This window comes from Lucilia cuprina, chromosome 3, assembly GCF_022045245.1.
Source record: "Lucilia cuprina isolate Lc7/37 chromosome 3, ASM2204524v1, whole genome shotgun sequence".
Classification (NCBI taxonomy): Eukaryota; Metazoa; Arthropoda; class Insecta; order Diptera; family Calliphoridae; genus Lucilia; species Lucilia cuprina.
In genome coordinates this window covers 57475985-57493866 of record NC_060951.1, presented here as the reverse complement: position 1 = coordinate 57493866, position 17882 = coordinate 57475985, and the positions used below count along the sequence as shown (strand labels likewise).

General features: G+C 27.8%; 2 protein-coding genes across 2 annotated transcripts in view; one reads left to right on the top strand and one right to left on the bottom strand.

Moving 5' to 3' along the window:
- Positions 1-9217, bottom strand: part of LOC111678723 (programmed cell death protein 4) — a 29702-nt gene extending 20485 nt beyond the window's left edge. Inside the window, exon 1 of the mRNA XM_023440140.2 lies at positions 8761-9217. The gene's annotated coding sequence lies outside the window, so the exon portion shown is untranslated. The remainder of the gene's footprint in view (positions 1-8760) is intronic.
- A 3027-nt stretch (positions 9218-12244) lies between these two features.
- On the top strand, positions 12245-13510 carry LOC111678728 (transferrin-like). The gene is made up of 3 exons (XM_023440152.2): positions 12245-12700; positions 12784-13162; positions 13390-13510. The coding sequence occupies exons 1-3, from the start codon at positions 12267-12269 to the stop codon at positions 13507-13509; spliced, it is 933 nt and encodes a 310-aa protein (XP_023295920.2). The 5' UTR covers positions 12245-12266; the 3' UTR covers position 13510.
- The last annotated feature ends 4372 nt before the right edge of the window (positions 13511-17882 follow it).

The following is a 17882-nucleotide window of genomic DNA, read 5'->3' as shown; positions in this document are numbered from 1 at the left end:
CGACGAGTACTTGAGTGCAAGTACGACTGAAACCTTCAGAACGGTCTTTAACACTTTTTTTTTTTAATTTCAAACAGTCTCTGACTGTTTTCTATAGTGACTATAAAATGTCTAATAAGTTGATAGCCTTACTTGTATAGATGTATAGAATAGTTTCAAAAGTATTTGTATGTATGTTGTACTTAACATTCAGTTTTATGGAATAACTCGTGAGCCATGTCAATAATTAAATTCTATTTTTTGTAAACAAATATTTCAAGGCATACATAGCAAGAGTTTTTTCTGTTTGTAAATTTAAATGTTTTGAGAATATTCTGAATATGTAAATTTTGCAAATAGTCTGTACAAAGAAAACTGTGATAAATGTTATAAAAGTTGTAGATTTCTTATTTCTCAATGAAGAAGAGAACGCGAAGAATGAAATGTTGATTTACAACGATCTATCTATCTATCTATCTATCTATCTATCTATCTATCTATCTATCTATCTATCTATCTATTTATCTATCTATCTATTTATCCATCTATTTATCTATCTATTTATCTATCTATCTATCTATCTATCTATCTATCTATCTATCTATCTATCTATCTATCTATCTATCTATCTATTTATCTATCTATTTATCTATCTATCTATCTATCTATCTATCTATCTATCTATCTATCTATCTATCTATCTATCTATCTATCTATCTATCTATCTATCTATCTATCTATCTATCTATCTATCTATCTATCTATCTATCTATCTCTATCTATCTATCTATCTATCTATCTATCTTTCTATCTATCTATCTATCTATCTATCTATCTATCTATCTATCTATCTATCTATCTATCTATCTATCTATCTATCTATCTATCTATCTATCTATCTATCTATCTATCTATCTATCTATCTATCTATCTATCTATCTATCTATCTATCTATTTATCTATCTATTTATCTATCTATTTATCTATCTATCTATCTATCTATCTATCTATCTATCTATCTATCTATCTATCTATCTATCTATCTATCTATCAATCTATCTATCTATCTATCTATCTATCTATCTATCTATCTTTCTATCTATCTATCTATCTATCTATCTATCTATCTATCTATCTATCTATCTATCTATCTATCTATCTATCGTTCTACCTATCTATTTTTCTACCTATCTATCTATCTATTTATCTATCTATCTATCTATATATCTATGTTTAAAAACTATATTATATTTATTTTAATAGGTAAAACACTAAAATATAGTAAACAAAACTATTAAATAATTTCTTTTTTTTATAAAAAATACGTTTTGTTTTGACTGAAACAGAATTTATTTTTTGGCTGCGCAATATTTTTTTTAATGCTGCTTGTATGTAATCCACAATAACAACCATTCATCACACAGAAAAATACAAACGCAATATAAAAGCCGTGGCGGTATTTTGTTATATATTTATTCGTACATAAATACAATGAAATGTTATGTATTTTGTATGTATGAATTAAAAAAAAACGAAAATAAATAAGACTTTATTAAAAAATGCATGTTGAACAAACAATAACAAAAACATTAAAAGGAAACTCCCTTTTGAAAGAATTCAAGGTCATGCGCTATGATTGTACATATTGCGTTCCCTTTGAAAACGATTCGATATACTTATATTTTTCATAACTTTTATTTTTTAATGCTCTTGCCAAGGAGTGGTAAGGTAATTTGTTACGCAGCCCACAGTATGCTTTAAATGTGAATTGTTAAAAGTTAGCTTAAGGTAGGCAACAAAAAAAAATAAATATAATTGTAAATTGATTTAAAATTTCTTATTGGTTCTTTGAATATTGCTTCTAAATTAAAAATTATTTTGTAATTTGTAAAAAAAAATTACAATTTAAATCTAGAAATTTCTTGCACACACAAATTAAACCGCAATATTTATAACAAGAAAAAGAAAATCATACGATAGTAATTTTTTGTTTATTATGTGTCTTTTTCAGTTTTTCAATATTTAGTTGTTGTTTTTATTTTTTGGTACTTTCTCGGTACATAATGTGTGTACGTGATAATTTTGAAGACCGTTGGACGCACACAAATACAATTTTATATATACCTATATATAAGTTGTTTGTATTATTTACATTTCTGTATATAAAGGGAATATTTGCTTTTTTTTTATTTACTTTGCTCTTATTTACCAAAACAAGTATAATTTTGGGTGAAGCTTCTTTAGTTTGTTTTTGTTTTGTTATTCTCTGTATAAAGTGTATGTTTGCATGAAAGAATGGATAAGAAAGTTATTTTTTTTATATTTTTATACCCTACACAACTTCAGAGGATAGTAGTTACTATATTAGAGCAAACAACTATATATCTATCTATCTATCTATCTATCTATCTATCTATCTATCTATCTATCTATCTATCTATCTATCTATCTATCTATATATTTATTTATCTATATATTTATTTATCTATCTATTTATCTATCTATCTATCTATCTATCTATCTATCTATCTATATATCTATCTATCTATCTATCTATCTATCTATCTATCTATCTATCTATCTATCTATCTATCTATCTATCTATCTATCTATCTATCTATCTATCTATATATCTTCTATCTATCTATCTATCTATCTATCTATCTATCTATCTATCTATCTATCTATCTATCTATCTATCTATCTATCTATCTATCTATCTATCTATCTATCTATCTATCTATCTATCTATCTATCTATCTATCTATCTATCTATCTATCTATCTATCTATCTATCTATCTATCTATCTATCTATCTATCTATCTATCTATCTATCTATCTATCTATCTATCTATCTATCTATCTATCTACTATCTATCTATCTATCTATCTATCTATCTATCTATCTATCTATCTATCTATCTATCTATCTATCTATCTATCTATCTATCTATCTATCTATCTATCTATCTATCTATCTATCTATCTATCTATCTATATCTATCTATCTATCTATCTATCTATCTATCTATCTATCTATCTATATCTATCTATCTATCTATCTATCTATCTATCTATCTATCTATCTATCTATATCTATCTATCTATCTATATATCTATCTATCTATCTATCTATCTATCTATCTATCTATCTATCTATCTATCTATCTATCTATCTATCTATCTATCTATCTATCTATCTATCTATCTATCTCTATCTATCTATCTATCTATCTATCTATCTATCTATTATCTATCTAAATATCTATCTATCTATCTATCTATCTATCTATCTATCTATCTATCTATCTATCTATCTATCTATCTATCTATCTATCTATCTATCTATCTATCTATCTATCTATCTATCTATCTATCTATCTATCTATCTATCTATCTATCTATCTATCTATCTATCTATCTATCTATCTATCTATCTATCTATTATCTATCTATCTATCTATCTATCTATCTATCTATCTATCTATCTATCTATCTATCTATCTATCTATCTATCTATCTATCTATCTATCTATCTATCTATCTATCTATCTATCTATCTATCTATCTATCTATCTATCTATCTATCTATCTATCTATCTATCTATCTATCTATAATATCTATCTATCTATCTATCTATCTATCTATCTATCTATCTATCTATCTATCTATCTATCTATCTATCTATCTATCTATCTATCTATCTATCTATCTATCTATCTATCTATCTATCTATCTATCTATCTATCTATCTATCTATCTATCTATCTATCTATCTATCTATCTATCCATCTATCTATCTATCTATCTAAATATCTATTTATCTATCTATCTATCTATCTATCTATCTATCTATCTATTTATCTAAATATCTATCTATCTATCTACCTATCAATCTGCAGGTCTATAGTCCAATATTTCCCATTTATTACCGTTTAGGGCTATCATATAATCGTTTTATTCACGAAAATACTATTCTCTTATTATGTACAGCTTTTGTAAAGTTTCTTTTTTATTTATTGATGATGTGTGATCAGGGGTATACGTGTGCGAATACTGTGTAATTTGTAGGTCTGTATGTCTGGTCTGGTTTTATATTTTGTGATTCTGATGTTGACATGGTCGTTGCTGCTGCTGTTACGTTTAAGAGTGGCGTTTGTTATTGTTTTGCTTTTTTGGCCTCCCCGAATATTATAAAAAAAAATAAAAACAATTTTTTTGTGTATGTATAAATTTTAGTATTGCGACGCAATTTTTCTTAAACAAAAATATGTACACAATGAATAAATAAAAAAATGCTTTCCTACAAACATAAACTTGTATAAATTTTTTTATTATTTTTCAAATACTACATGAACAAACACATAATTTTCAATATTTTTAGTATTTTTCATTTAATATTTGCAAAAATTATTTAATTATCTTATTTTAGAATAGGAACCTCTTAATTTATTATATTTAATGTATTGCAATAAATGTGCTTTAAAAAAATAACTTTATTTTGCAATTAAAACTTAAGAAAATCGTGTTTTTGAAAAAATAAGAAAACAAAAATAAAGAAACTTACAACGCATATTTTTATTTTATGTGCTTAATTATTTCAAGGTTAAACCGGGCAAAATAAACATTAAAGAATAAAAAGCTAAAAGAATACTGGAAAAAACATACAATATGTATGTAGGTATATAAAGAAAAAAAGGGAACAAACAAAACAACACATATGTATGTAGACAAAAACAAAATTAAACCGGTTACAAATACATTCACAAATCCATATATTATTAAATAAAAAAAATACTTATATTGAAAAGTAAAAAAAAAGAAAAACATCAACAAACATATGTCCATATAGGTATGTAAAGTTTTAGTTCGCAGACAGACTATTAAGAAGTCAGCCTATTAAGAAGTTTTGTTGTAAACCAATAAATATTACTAATAATAATAAAGTTTACTGCAAAACTACAACCCTTTATCAATTTACATGTACCTATTTATCCTAAACACATTCAATGTCTAGATGTGTATTGAAGTTTTTAAAAAAAAATATGTACCTATTAACAATTTCCACTCATTCCCTTCCCCTTGTCATAATAAGTTTTATATAGTTTTTGTAGTGAGATAAGATGTATGCAATGTATGTCTTACTAATGGGTAAATTATCGAAAATTATGTTAATTCTAAACTAACAATTCATCCTGATACAAAGATTTCTTATCATAAACTTGTATTGTTGGGATATACACCAATTTCAATTAACATTCATAATTCGTTTTGAAATTTCGAAATTCGTTTTGAAATTTCAATTCAAAAACTTTTCAATAGTACAACGAAAATTTTTATGTTTACTCACATAATAGAGGTCACAACTTTAAATAAAGGCCTCAATTATTATTCTTAAAATCTTAAAGTCGTGACACACAGATCTTACAACGTTGTCAGTAGAATGTTCAGAACGTATCTAATAATCGTCTGAACTTACAATTTTTCTTTTGCAACGTAGTCAGAAAAAGCATTACCAATAATATTGCAAGACAAATTTTATAAGTTGACAGTAGGGTAGAAAAGGGACCATACGCCACTTTTTTTTGAGGCGGCCTCAAATTAAAACCACAATACATATTCTTAATTTTTTTCTTGGTTCGGATACTTTGATATGTTGGCTTTAGTTTTATTCCTTTCAATTTTTCTTAAGTCATCCTCATGTACATATTTTTTTAACTTTTCCGCACAGACCAAAAACGGCGATACCGCCCCATCCATGGGGTAAATGAGCCAAGGGGATGGGGCAGATTTGTCATTAGTAAAATAAAAGAAAAAAATTAGAAAAATAAAAACTTATTTTGCTGTTTTATACTTTAATTCATTGAACAAAGTATAATAAATCAGATATTTATTGTTTATTTCACAAAACTTAACAAAAAAAATTAAAACAAATTATTACTATTTTTTTTCTATATCTTAACCAAATTTTGTTCTACATCACAAGCATTACATATATTTGGCGCATGTGCCCCACGGGCAGTTCTGTGGTTTAGTTTCAATTTTTTTCGGGCTTCAAATTATATTATAGAAAATTTTATTATGTTTTATTGTTCACTATTATTGACATTCTAATACTGACCAATATATTTTTTCTATCACAAAAAACTAAAAAAGTTAGCACAAAAAGTTCACACAGTAAAATATTTTCACAGCCCTTTGAAGAACAATTAATCATGTCTGCCTCCTACCATATGTAAAGTTAATGTTTCAAATTTTCAGGGATGATAGATAATCGATAAACGAAAACAAAATTTAATAATGCGATAAAATCGATTACTCGGTTTTCAAGTTATTCCCATTGACAGATGTGCCCCTATGGCGAATGATCCCGCTTCTACCCTATTATCAGACATTTTTTGCACATTTTACTGCCAACGTTATAAGAACTAACAAACGTGTATACATTAAGCATGTTGTTGTTGTTGTAACAACTCGACTGTGGCCGATAGTTCTATCCTGGGGAAAAAACTTTCGGTTGATACAGCTGTCGCTGGGTTGACAATCTTTGGCCGAGTATGACTCGGGTCGTTCCGGAGCGAAGATCCAATTGTCGTAGGAACCATGTCGTTATAGATGGTTTAATATCTATTAACATTTCTTAATAATTCCTAAAAATTTATACAAATATATTACCAAAAAAAATCATATACATAATTAAAAATGTTTGACACTTTATAGATCTGATTGCACACAACCGATGATACACATTTTTATCGCAAATAAAATTGCAAATACATATTGCATATGTATATATGAAACGTTTTAAATCAGCATAAATGTTGACGATGATAATAATTTCAATTGCAACTGTTGGGAAATGTACATATAAATCTATCTATATAGCATACCAACCAGACGACAATTTCCGCTTTGTAAAAAACTTTATAAAGTTAAATCAACTGGAAAAAAACTCTTTGCAGGTAAAAGAACTTAAATGTCTTTTATTTAATAATAATAAATAACTATTTGAGTAATTTCATACAACACAATTTTAAAAAAATAAAACTTCCAAGCAAGTTACTAAATTCGGGAGGTGTAAGTGCTTTTTGTTTGTAATAAAACGAGGTTTAATTAAATTATTGTAATTACATACAATATGTAATTTTCTTTAATAAACTTTACATTTAAATAAACTATATTATTTGAATAAATGATATCTTTGTTTATCTATGAAATATCGTCTAAAAATTATAAGTGTAAAAAGTATTTTCTCTCTCTTTATATTAATAAGCTGCAAAAAAGAGATTTTTATCTTATTTTGATTGATTTTCATGTTAATTTAGAGTTTTACGTTTAGTATAAACAAAACTACATATACATGTAGCTGTCACTTATAAGTAATTTAATATTTATTGAAAATTAACTAGGCAACCAACCACCTGTCACTGTGACATATGTATATTTTGAATACATACATATTTGTTATTTGTCCTTTAATCTAATTTGTCCAATGGAAAAATCCTAATACTGTGATTGCTCTTTTATATATAATAAAAATATACAGTGATTTCCCGGTTTAACGAATATTTAGTTCAACGAATTCGGGATTTAACGAATAGGTCTTTTTTCCATTGAGTACCTTTTATTTTTCATATATCATTCGTTAAACCATAAATCAATAATGTAATTATTATGTGAATTATAAAGTGGTTCGAACGACAACTTTACCAAATTAATTTTTACTTATTTCAAAATGTTTCTTTTTCAAATTATAATAAGATAAATATGTTGTTGTTGTTGTAGCAACGACACGTGTAAAGTTGGTGTTACTGAGTTGACAATCCTTGGACGTTGTCGTTGAACTCTGAAGAGATAAAATATTAAAGGTGATCGGCAGGTTGATAATAAGACTCGATATTTTTTAAATGGGTTATTAAACCCGTGATATACAGTTGTCAGATCTTACAACGTTGTCAGTAAAATGTTTAGCAAATATCTAACAATTGTCTGAACTTACAATGTTTCCCTTACAACATTGTCAGAAACAGCATTATAGACAATATTGCAAAACAAAATTTTGTAAGTTGGCAGTGTTATTAGATATTTTCTGCATATTTTATTGCCATCGTTGTAAGATCTAACAACCGTGTATACATAGCATTAGTTATTTAAAATAAGATTTAAATTGTCCAGGATTATAATTGATTCAATTCTTTAGGAGTATTGATAACCTACACTAATAGATAAAGCTATGTACACACGACTGTAAGATCTTACAATGTTGTTAGACAAATGTTTAGAAAACATCTAAAAACTGTGGCAACTTAAAATTTTTGTCTTGCAACATTGTCAGATATGCTTTTTCAACACAACGTTTTAAAACAAAAATTATAATTTCATATTAATGTTAAACATTTTTTATATATTTTTCTGTCAACATTGTAAGATTTGGCAAGCGTATACTACAGATTTTATGTAAAAACAAATTTAGTTTCAAAAAAAGTTCCTTGTTATAGTAATTTTAAAATATTAATTGCTCATGCCTAATAACCACCAGCAAAAGGCATGTCTTTGATTATTTAAAGAGGAAATTCCTGATTTTGGAAATACTTTTTCTAGAAACAAAAAATCCTTAACTTAAAAATAAAATCTGGCAACTTTGATAACATAAAAAGCTACCATCCTGAACAGCTGACATGACAAAACAGAAATCCTTAGGAAAATTTCCATAGAATTCTAAAAAAATCTAATTTTAGCCACAAATAAACTTTTGTAAATAAATATTTAAAAAACTTACCTTTTTTACGTGCTGCTTATTTATCGATTGATATACAAATAATTTTACAAATTATTAAACACCAGTTGTCAAAATAAATGACAACTTCGGTTAGGAAGAGATTTTTACACAATTTTCTTTATATTTTTTTCTCTAAAATTATTGAATGCACTTTGTTACTTTTTCTTTAAAGAAAAAGTGCATTCGTTAATCTTTCTGCCTCCTCTATGATGAGTGATTGGTTGTGTATGTGTTTTTAAACGATTGTGTTAAAAAAAACTATAGAATTGTTTTTGTATTGAGGTTTTCTGTGTACTTTTTTTGTAATGCACTCTTTTTCAAGAGTAGGATAATTTTGCTGTTGTTTTTTTTTTATTATTTGTTACTTTTTTTTTTTGGATAAAAAAAAGAACAGGAAACGTAAGATAAATGCAAAAAATTGCGTTTTAGTTTCTTTTGTATAAGTCTTTTCTAATTCCTTTTTTATATTAAAAATTTACATAAAAAGAAAATTATTTTAAAAGCACAAAAAATTTTTGAATTTTTTTCAATAGATAAATTTTTCTTTTATCAAGAAATTGAATGCACTTTTTTTTAATTTTAAACAAAGTTTTCTTTTGAGTCTTCGTTTTAAAAAAACAACGAGTAGTTTTTTAATACTTTCTTTTCTGCAAAAGAACTGTCTGCTTTCAAATGTTCTAGAAACTTTTTACAATATTTTTTTTCTATATGTTGCACTTCACTTGCTAATTTTTTTATGCTGCTTATTTTGAGATTTTTAAACCGCTTTTTACAACTTTTCTGCTTGAAGATAAATCCACTTCTGTTCGCTGAAAAATTACAAATGAATTTCATTCGTTTTTTTTATTTCGTTATCAGGGCCTATTAAAGAGGGTGTTACAGTGTCCACTTTGTAATAATTGTTGTACACTAAAACTTTCATATAATATACTCAAAACGCCAGTCAACAGCAAAACAACAAAGACATTTTGACAGAGCTTGTTACTTTATAAAAACAAAATATATTGTTGTTTTTGTACGGCTTATTATTATTATCAAGTTGCCACTATCTCAATCATTCGTAATATGTTTTGTTTGTGCTTACGTTATAACGTAAGTAGAAGAAAAAGTACTAAAATAAACAAACTTGAAAGTTTATAATAAGGTTACCATATGTTAATTTTAAAATAAACCGTTAAAATTTAAATGATATTGTTTAATTAACACTTGTAAATGTGTGATCACGCTTTACGTTCGTAATGTCTAATGAAAAAATAAAATGAAATTCCATTCGTATTACAAAAAAGGAGGATAAACGTCATATGATTTACATATTATGTATTTAAACGATTGGTTTAAAACAATAACAAAGTAAGATGGAAACAGCTATTTCACTTTTTTGTATATGTATACATAAAAATTAGGGTTCTATAGTCGAAACGAAAAGTCGACTTTTCGACATTTTGCATTTTATGAAAAGTCGATTTTTCGACATTTTTCATTTAATTAAAAGTCGACTTTTAGACTTATCGACTGTAAGTATTTTTTAAATAGTCGGCTTTTCAACTTTTCGATTTTTTCCGTCATTTTCCGACTTTTTGATTTTTTCGACTTTTTCCGACTTTTCAATTTTTTCGACTATTTTAGAGTTTTTGATTTTTCTTCCACTCTTTTAAAATTTTCGACTATTTTTGACTTGTTTCTACAATTTTCGAGTTTTCGACTTTTTTGACTTTTTTGGACTTTTTCCGACTTTTCGACTTTTAATAACAATGTCGATTTTTCGACTTTTTTCACAGACGATAGTCGAATTATCGACTTTTTTGGAACAAAACAGTCGAATTCGACTTTTTGACTTTTTTCGACAAAAATTCGATTGTTCAATTATTCGAAAGTCGATTTATAAAACCCTAATAAATATACATTCCTGATCAAATGCGACTTGCTTGTTTTTCCAATCATTTAAAAAATAGAAAAAAGCCGTACTGTGAATATTCCCGTCGCTATTTTCCCTCTATTTGTGAAAAATATTTGAAAAGTTGAAGATTACTATTTTGGTTATAAAAACAGTTTGTTGACTATTTTGTATAAATTTAATAAATTGCCAAAAGTCTAAAAGACAAACTGCACAAAACTCTTTTGTCCGCTATATAACCTAATAAATTATCATTTTTATACCTATATATTCATCAAAATTCTACTTTTTTTAGTGAAAACATAAATTAACTTAAAATATATATTTCTAAACAAAAATCAATAGAAAGCGGTCCATTTTAAAACATATAAGTTAATATATCTGGGAAACTATAAGAAACAAGTGAAATCTGTCGAATTTTCTCGAAAACTATAAGAGATTAACGAAAACAATCGAATTAAAACAAAGAGAACACATTTGTGATCACTTTCATTTGCGAAAAAACAAAAGTCCTTTGTCAATAGGATAAAGGATGCTAAAATTTTAACAATTCGTAATGATTTTGTTTGATTACAATATTTTTGGTTAAAATTTAAATGGTAAACTTTTTTTCAATCATACTCTCAAAACTACACAAAAGTGATCTGGTAACACTTTAATAATTAAGTCCCACAAAACAGTGTTGGTAAGTTTAACAAATACTTAACATTAAATGTAGATAAAACAGTATGCGTCGGTAATTAGGTATATCATAACAGAAATACCTTTTTAAATTACAATTCATTTATTTATTCATTTAAATTAAATTTATTCATTAGATAAACTATAGACTACACTATAATCTAGACTATAAGCTAAACTATAGACTGTACTATAAGCTAAACCATATACTTTACTATAAGCTAAACTAGACTATAGGCTAGACTATGGAATATCCTATAAGCTAAATTATAGACTATACTATAAGCTAAACTATAGACTAGACTATAGACTATACTATAAGCTAAACTATAGACTAGACTAGACTAGACTATAGACTATACTATAAGCTAAACTATAGACTAGACTATAGACTAGACTATAGACTAGACTATAAACTAGACTATAGACTAGACTATAGACTAGACTATAGACTAGACTATAGACTAGACTATAGACTAGACTATAGACTAGACTATAGACTAGACTATAGACTAGACTATAGACTAGACTATAGACTAGACTATAGACTAGACTATAGACTAGACTATAGACTAGACTATAGACTAGACTATAGACTATAGACTAGACTATAGACTAGGGACACACGACAGAAAAATGTCATGTGGTAAACTTTGCAAAATCAAAAAGTACTAAAGTACTAAATGTGCTATATCAGTTTAGTACTTTTAATTCTGAAAAAGTCTCTGTGTTAAATTTACCATGTCTGCTGAGAATTACATACATATACACAAATCTTCATCTTAACAATTTCAACAAAACTACTCCTCTTCAAATTTGCATAATAACTGAAGTAATTAAAAATAAATTAGTGTATGTGTAAACAGAGGCCCTATAAATATATTCTTCAGTTAATATTTTTAGGAATAGTTTCCAACAACGATTCATAACAATGTTTAGATTTTTTACACTTTTAGCCTTAATGGCATTAACGGTGGGTCAATATGTGCGGCCCCTAGTGTTTCGTCCATATCCACAAAATTTCCATCAATTTAGTCCGTACATTAACAACAATGGCCAACGGCAACATAAGTTGTGTACTTACAGTGATATTACCTTTGAGAAATGTATTCATACCGTTGCTGTGGCTCGTAACAGTTCAATACCTCTGGCTTTGGAATGCATACGAAAGGATGATCGTGAAAACTGTATAAATTCAGTAGAGAGTGGAACCTCGGATATGGTTGTATTGACTGGACATGGTTATAAGCCTGCCAGAAGTGCTGGTCTAAGACCTTTTATTTATGCCCACGAAGATGATAATAGTTTGTATATTGCAGTGGCTCCTAGAAATATAACATTCCTTGGTATTCAGGAGGCTCCTATGTAAGTGGAGTAAAAATTCAAATTCCACAATACTTATAAGAACTAGAAATACAATTTTAATTTGTATGCGATTTTTCTTTCAGTATATTTGATCAATCCAAACATCGTGCTTTCCATGCAGCCACCTTTTTTAATTATCGCATGGGTCATGATATTTGCAATTTTCTTAATAAGGCTTCCTTGACAGAATATATTAACATAGTAGATTCTTCCAATTATATAGCAAATTACGAGGAAATTCTCATTTGTCCTAATCGTGTACCGGATGAATTCGAAAACTATAAACGCTGTAATGTGGAAGCTGGACTACAAAGAGCCGTATTTGTGAGTGCCTATGCATCGTCGAAACAAGAACAAGCTATACGCAAAATATTTGATACAATTTTCGAACGTTTTGGAACTAACAGTGAAATTTTCAATTTCTTTGATACATTCCAAGGTCAAGATGATGTGATTTTTAAGGTAAGGGGATTTATTTTTATCAAAATTTGAAATAATACAATGAATTAGTTAGGTACTAACAAAAAACCCTAAATGATAACATGGGTTCTTTTTTCGGATTTTTTTTGGTTGTTGACCTTTTTTTTTTAAAAAAAAAACTTTGATTTAGTTGTTATCATTAGTACCCCTTGTAAGGGGATTTTTATGAACAACTAATTTTAATATTTCCAACTTTTTGTTTGTTCTAGAATTCTCTAATCTCATTCGATTCAGTACCGACCTATCGTAATCAGGTTGATGAAAATGTCTTTAATTATTTACACTGTAACGAAGATGAACAACCCCATGATCCCCGTGAATTATTGTAAACAAAATCTAAAAGATGTTTGAAAATATTATTACTAATTAACAAAAAGTATTTAATCTTTAACTGTAAATATATATTTTGTAAATCTCACCTGGTAATAATTATCAATAAATTTGCTTCGTTTGTTATAAATATATTATCAATACATATTTATATAGTTTATTCAGTTTCATATAATGAATCTTTTTTACACATTTTGTTGTTATTGCAGTTCCTCGAAAAGGTGTTTGTTTTCGTTTAATTAATAATTAAAATCTTTTTTCAATTTTGTAATAATTAAATCAAATCGTCTCTAATTATACCCTACACCACAATAGTGGGGACGGTATTATACGTTTGTGCTGATGTTTGTAACATACAAAAATATTGGTCCAATACCCACCTTAAAGTATACCGATCGATTCAGAATCATTTTTGAGTCGATTAAGACATGTCCGTCCGTCCGTCTGCCCGGCTGTCCATGTTTTTTGACACAGGGAAGAAGCCTATTGAAAATGGTTGAAATCGGTCCATTATTTCAACTAGCCTCCATACAACCGCACCTCCCGATTTGAACTTTTTATGCCATAATTAGGTCAAATATTCTATTATCTCTCTGAAAATTTGGCACAAATAAGTTCTATATAAGTAAAAATGACACTGCAGATTTTCGTAAGGATCGGCCCTTATTTGACCCTAGCCCCCATACAAACCCTCCTTCAAAAAATGTCTTAAACGTCTAAAATTGACTTGTAACCATTTGTATCGCAATGAAGCTCAACAAAACTAACCGTTATTTAAAAATATATCCTTTTCCCAAATTTACCGAGGATCGGCTCATATTTGACCTATATAAAGCCTCATTTAGAAATTTTAGTTTTTTATCAATAAATTGCTTTAATATTTTGGAATTATGGTAATATTCAACATAAAAGTTTCTTTATAAAAAATAAAAATTTTAAAAATATACTCATGGTGTAGGGTATTATATGGTCGGCCATGCCCGACTATACTTTCCTACTTGTTTTCATTGGAATAGATTAACAGGTTATGTGACAATGGGTTTTTCCTGTTTGATAAACGTTTGCATGATTTTTTTTTTGATAAGCTTCTAGGTCTAGCGGTAAATTTAACGTCAATTAGAAATGTCTTGAGAATGAAATAGGATTATGTTTAAAATCCTGAAGCAATTTCAAAGAATGATTTCTATATAAACATAGAACTTTATAAAGACATCGTTATTTATACATAAATAATATAGTGACTTTTAAAAGTGGACTTAACAATTTTTTGGACTAACCGTTAGTTTCTCAAAAAACTAATCAGGAATATGAATCTAATCAGGATACGAATCTTTCATGGGTTGCTTCGGAATTTTGCTTATATTTCCGTTATTCATGGACCGATCACACTGATTTTATATGTTGAACTTTTCAAAATTATGTCGCTATTGCATATATCTGGTTTCTTCTGAAAACTTATTTCAAAATACATACGAACATGTCTAAATCGAGATATAGACCTAACAGGGTTGGAAAATTATATTGTTGATATTAAGAACTGAACGATAAACCATTCTTACAAAGGTGATTATTAAAAAAAAACTAGTGACCATTAGAAAAATGGAATTTAATTTTATAACTCATTTTTCACTCACTTTTATCTCTTTAACTTTAAAATCTCCCTATCAGTTACAACAACTATCGGGGTACACAAAATGGCGAGATTTTATAGCGACTATTTTGGGTAATCATGTTGTTGTTGTAATAGTTCGACTGTGGTCGATAGTTTTTTCCTGGGGAAAAAAATTTTTCGCTTCATACAGCTGTCGCTAAGTTAACATTCTTTGGCAGAGTATGACTCGGATCTTTTTGGAGCGAAGATGATATGGTATAATGAGACCAGTCTTTTGACTATAATGGACAAGGAGGTTCGTGGAGGAGATTTTATATTTCGGGTCGGGTTGATTGTCAACCCATCGAAGAGAAAACATCAGACGTGTCAAGTCGCACAAAGAAAACAGGAAATGTCGGTGACTGTAAGACATTGATCCTAGACGGAAGAACATTGTTAAACGAAAATTTTATCTATTGAAAACTTAAAACTGGGAGATAGACTCCAAAAAATTTCTCAAATTCAATTATTATTAATTTTGGTCCTCATGAAAAAGTTTTGAAAACAAAACAACGTAAATTTATTTTTTTTTTGTAAATTTACTGTCAAAGTTTAATTGTCATAGAATGCACATTTTTGTTTTTAAATTTATTTGTTTACAATCAAATTGTATTTGTAAACATATTTAGAACATTTAATTTATCGATTTTGCTACAAAATCATCAAATATATATTAAGTAATTTTTCGTTACCAAGAATCGAGAAGAAATTAGTAATATGGTAAGCTTAGTGCACAAACGTGACAAGTCCACTTTTAAACGAAATTGAGATTTGATAATATAACTTTAAGAGCGGGTTTTTGAGTTGGCGATCAAATGCCAATTAATAATTAGATTAGTTAATCTTAAATCTTTTTGAAGATTAAACTTTGCAGTGTTGCCATACAAAACAACAGAAAACACCACGGTTTGTTATCAACACAATACATGTTCTATAAAAAAGAAGAAGACGATTGTAAATGTAATATGAAAACTTTAAAATATTAAAATATACCCAGCAGTTCGACAAAGAGTCAATGCATACGAAAAAGACACTAATTTCCACTAATAGTTACCCACCTGGATGATCGTATTTCGTATGTTTTGGGTCATTCGTCACGAATGTACCCTTTGTAATCGAGAATGAAGACAGTCGTCACTTTAGTGTCCTCTTTGTAAGCGGTAGCGAAGACAGACGTCTCTTAACTGTCCTTAAGTAACCTAGAGATTATATTCTTAGAAGTTATTTTTTTCGAGAATGAAGACAGTCGTCACTTTAGTGTCCCCTTTGTAAGCGAGAGCGGAGGCAATCGTCTCTTTACTGTCTCTTTGTAGGGTGTAGAGTGGCGATTGACTTTATCGTAGGACAAGCCCATGTTAAAATGGTTGGTCACCTGGGTAGTCAAGTGGCTAGGGGCCACTTGACTACTGATGGGTATAACAAGAACAAGGAGATAAAGCAGTAATATGTTGGTAATTCAGCTCATATTTGTTTGAGGGTGGTAATACAGTTTGACGGTGGTATTACAGTACAAAGGTTAATATTTCTTTCTGCTACAGTTTATATTTGTTTGTGTGTATGTTATGTGTGACATGTGTGCAGAGATACAAAATAAATAAAAACTGTTTTTAAAAACATACTTGGTTAAGGGTATATAAGATTTACAAAAGAGGACTTGTCACGTTTACATACTAAGCTAACGATATATTTTGTTTAAAAAATCTATTTGTTTTTTAATTTTAATGAACTTTAAATAACACATATAATTTGATATTCTTTAGGTGTTTCCCTAGAATATCTAGTTCTTTAGAATTATAAAAATATTTCACGTTTTTTCAATCATTGTTTTATTGATTTTTTTCGGTATATTGGTTTTGTTATAACGTGTGTAAAACATCAAAATAGCAAAATATGTAGTTGATAGCAGAAAGTAAAGTATAAATATCTGCAGTCTTATAATCTATCAATATATTTCTGTTATCTAGTACGTTATGCCCAAAGGACCTAGGAAGAGGTAATTTTAAATATGTAATAATAAAATGTTTTTTGTGTGTCCACCGGTTCTAGTGATGAGTGTATAAGGTTCGTTATAACCCTATATAACACCTATACATCTATTTTCCTATCAATTTCTCTTTTTCAATTTATGTACATTGAGCTGTAGTCAAGGTATCTGATGGGGAAACACCGTTGATGATTTTATATATTATATCATAATGTGCGAAACATTATACATACATATATATATTAGTACTGAGTCGAATAATTACATTATCTTGTAATTGTAGGCGTTAGTTGTTTTAATTTGTTTTGCAGTTTATAGAGACAACAAAAGAAATTATAACAATTGAAATCAACTTGATTAATTAAGTTGAATTTATTTAATTGACATTCTATTCTATCTAAATAGGTAAAGACATTTTCTAATATGTTTTAAAGAACACATAGTTATTAGAATCAATGACCTGTGGACCAGAATCAAAATTTTTTTAAAATGAATCTAATATTTCTAATCGTTTGGCTAAATTGCATAAAACTATGATATGGGCATTGCCAATGAGTATTCGAGTATAAGTTCAAGTGAAAATTAAACACACTAATGGGGTTTCAACAGATACCCCAAAGGGAAGTGACTTTGGGACTAAGAGTTGGAAATGAGTTAGTGTCAAGTCTATATTAGGTTAATAACTTTTATACAATCATTGAAAATTTAAATTCGTCCCTGCCCATTCCGCATCAAGT

What these genes read in the sequence shown, in the direction of transcription:
- LOC111678728 (XM_023440152.2), top strand. Translation starts at nt 12,267, where the DNA reads ATGTTTAGATTTTTTACACTTTTAGCCTTAATGGCATTAACGGTGGGT. An exon ending in GGTATTCAGGAGGCTCCTAT is followed by an intron (nt 12,701 to 12,783) that starts GTAAGTGGAGTA and finishes TTTTTCTTTCAG; the next exon opens with TATATTTGATCAATCCAAAC. An exon ending in AAGATGATGTGATTTTTAAG is followed by an intron (nt 13,163 to 13,389) that starts GTAAGGGGATTT and finishes TGTTTGTTCTAG; the next exon opens with AATTCTCTAATCTCATTCGA.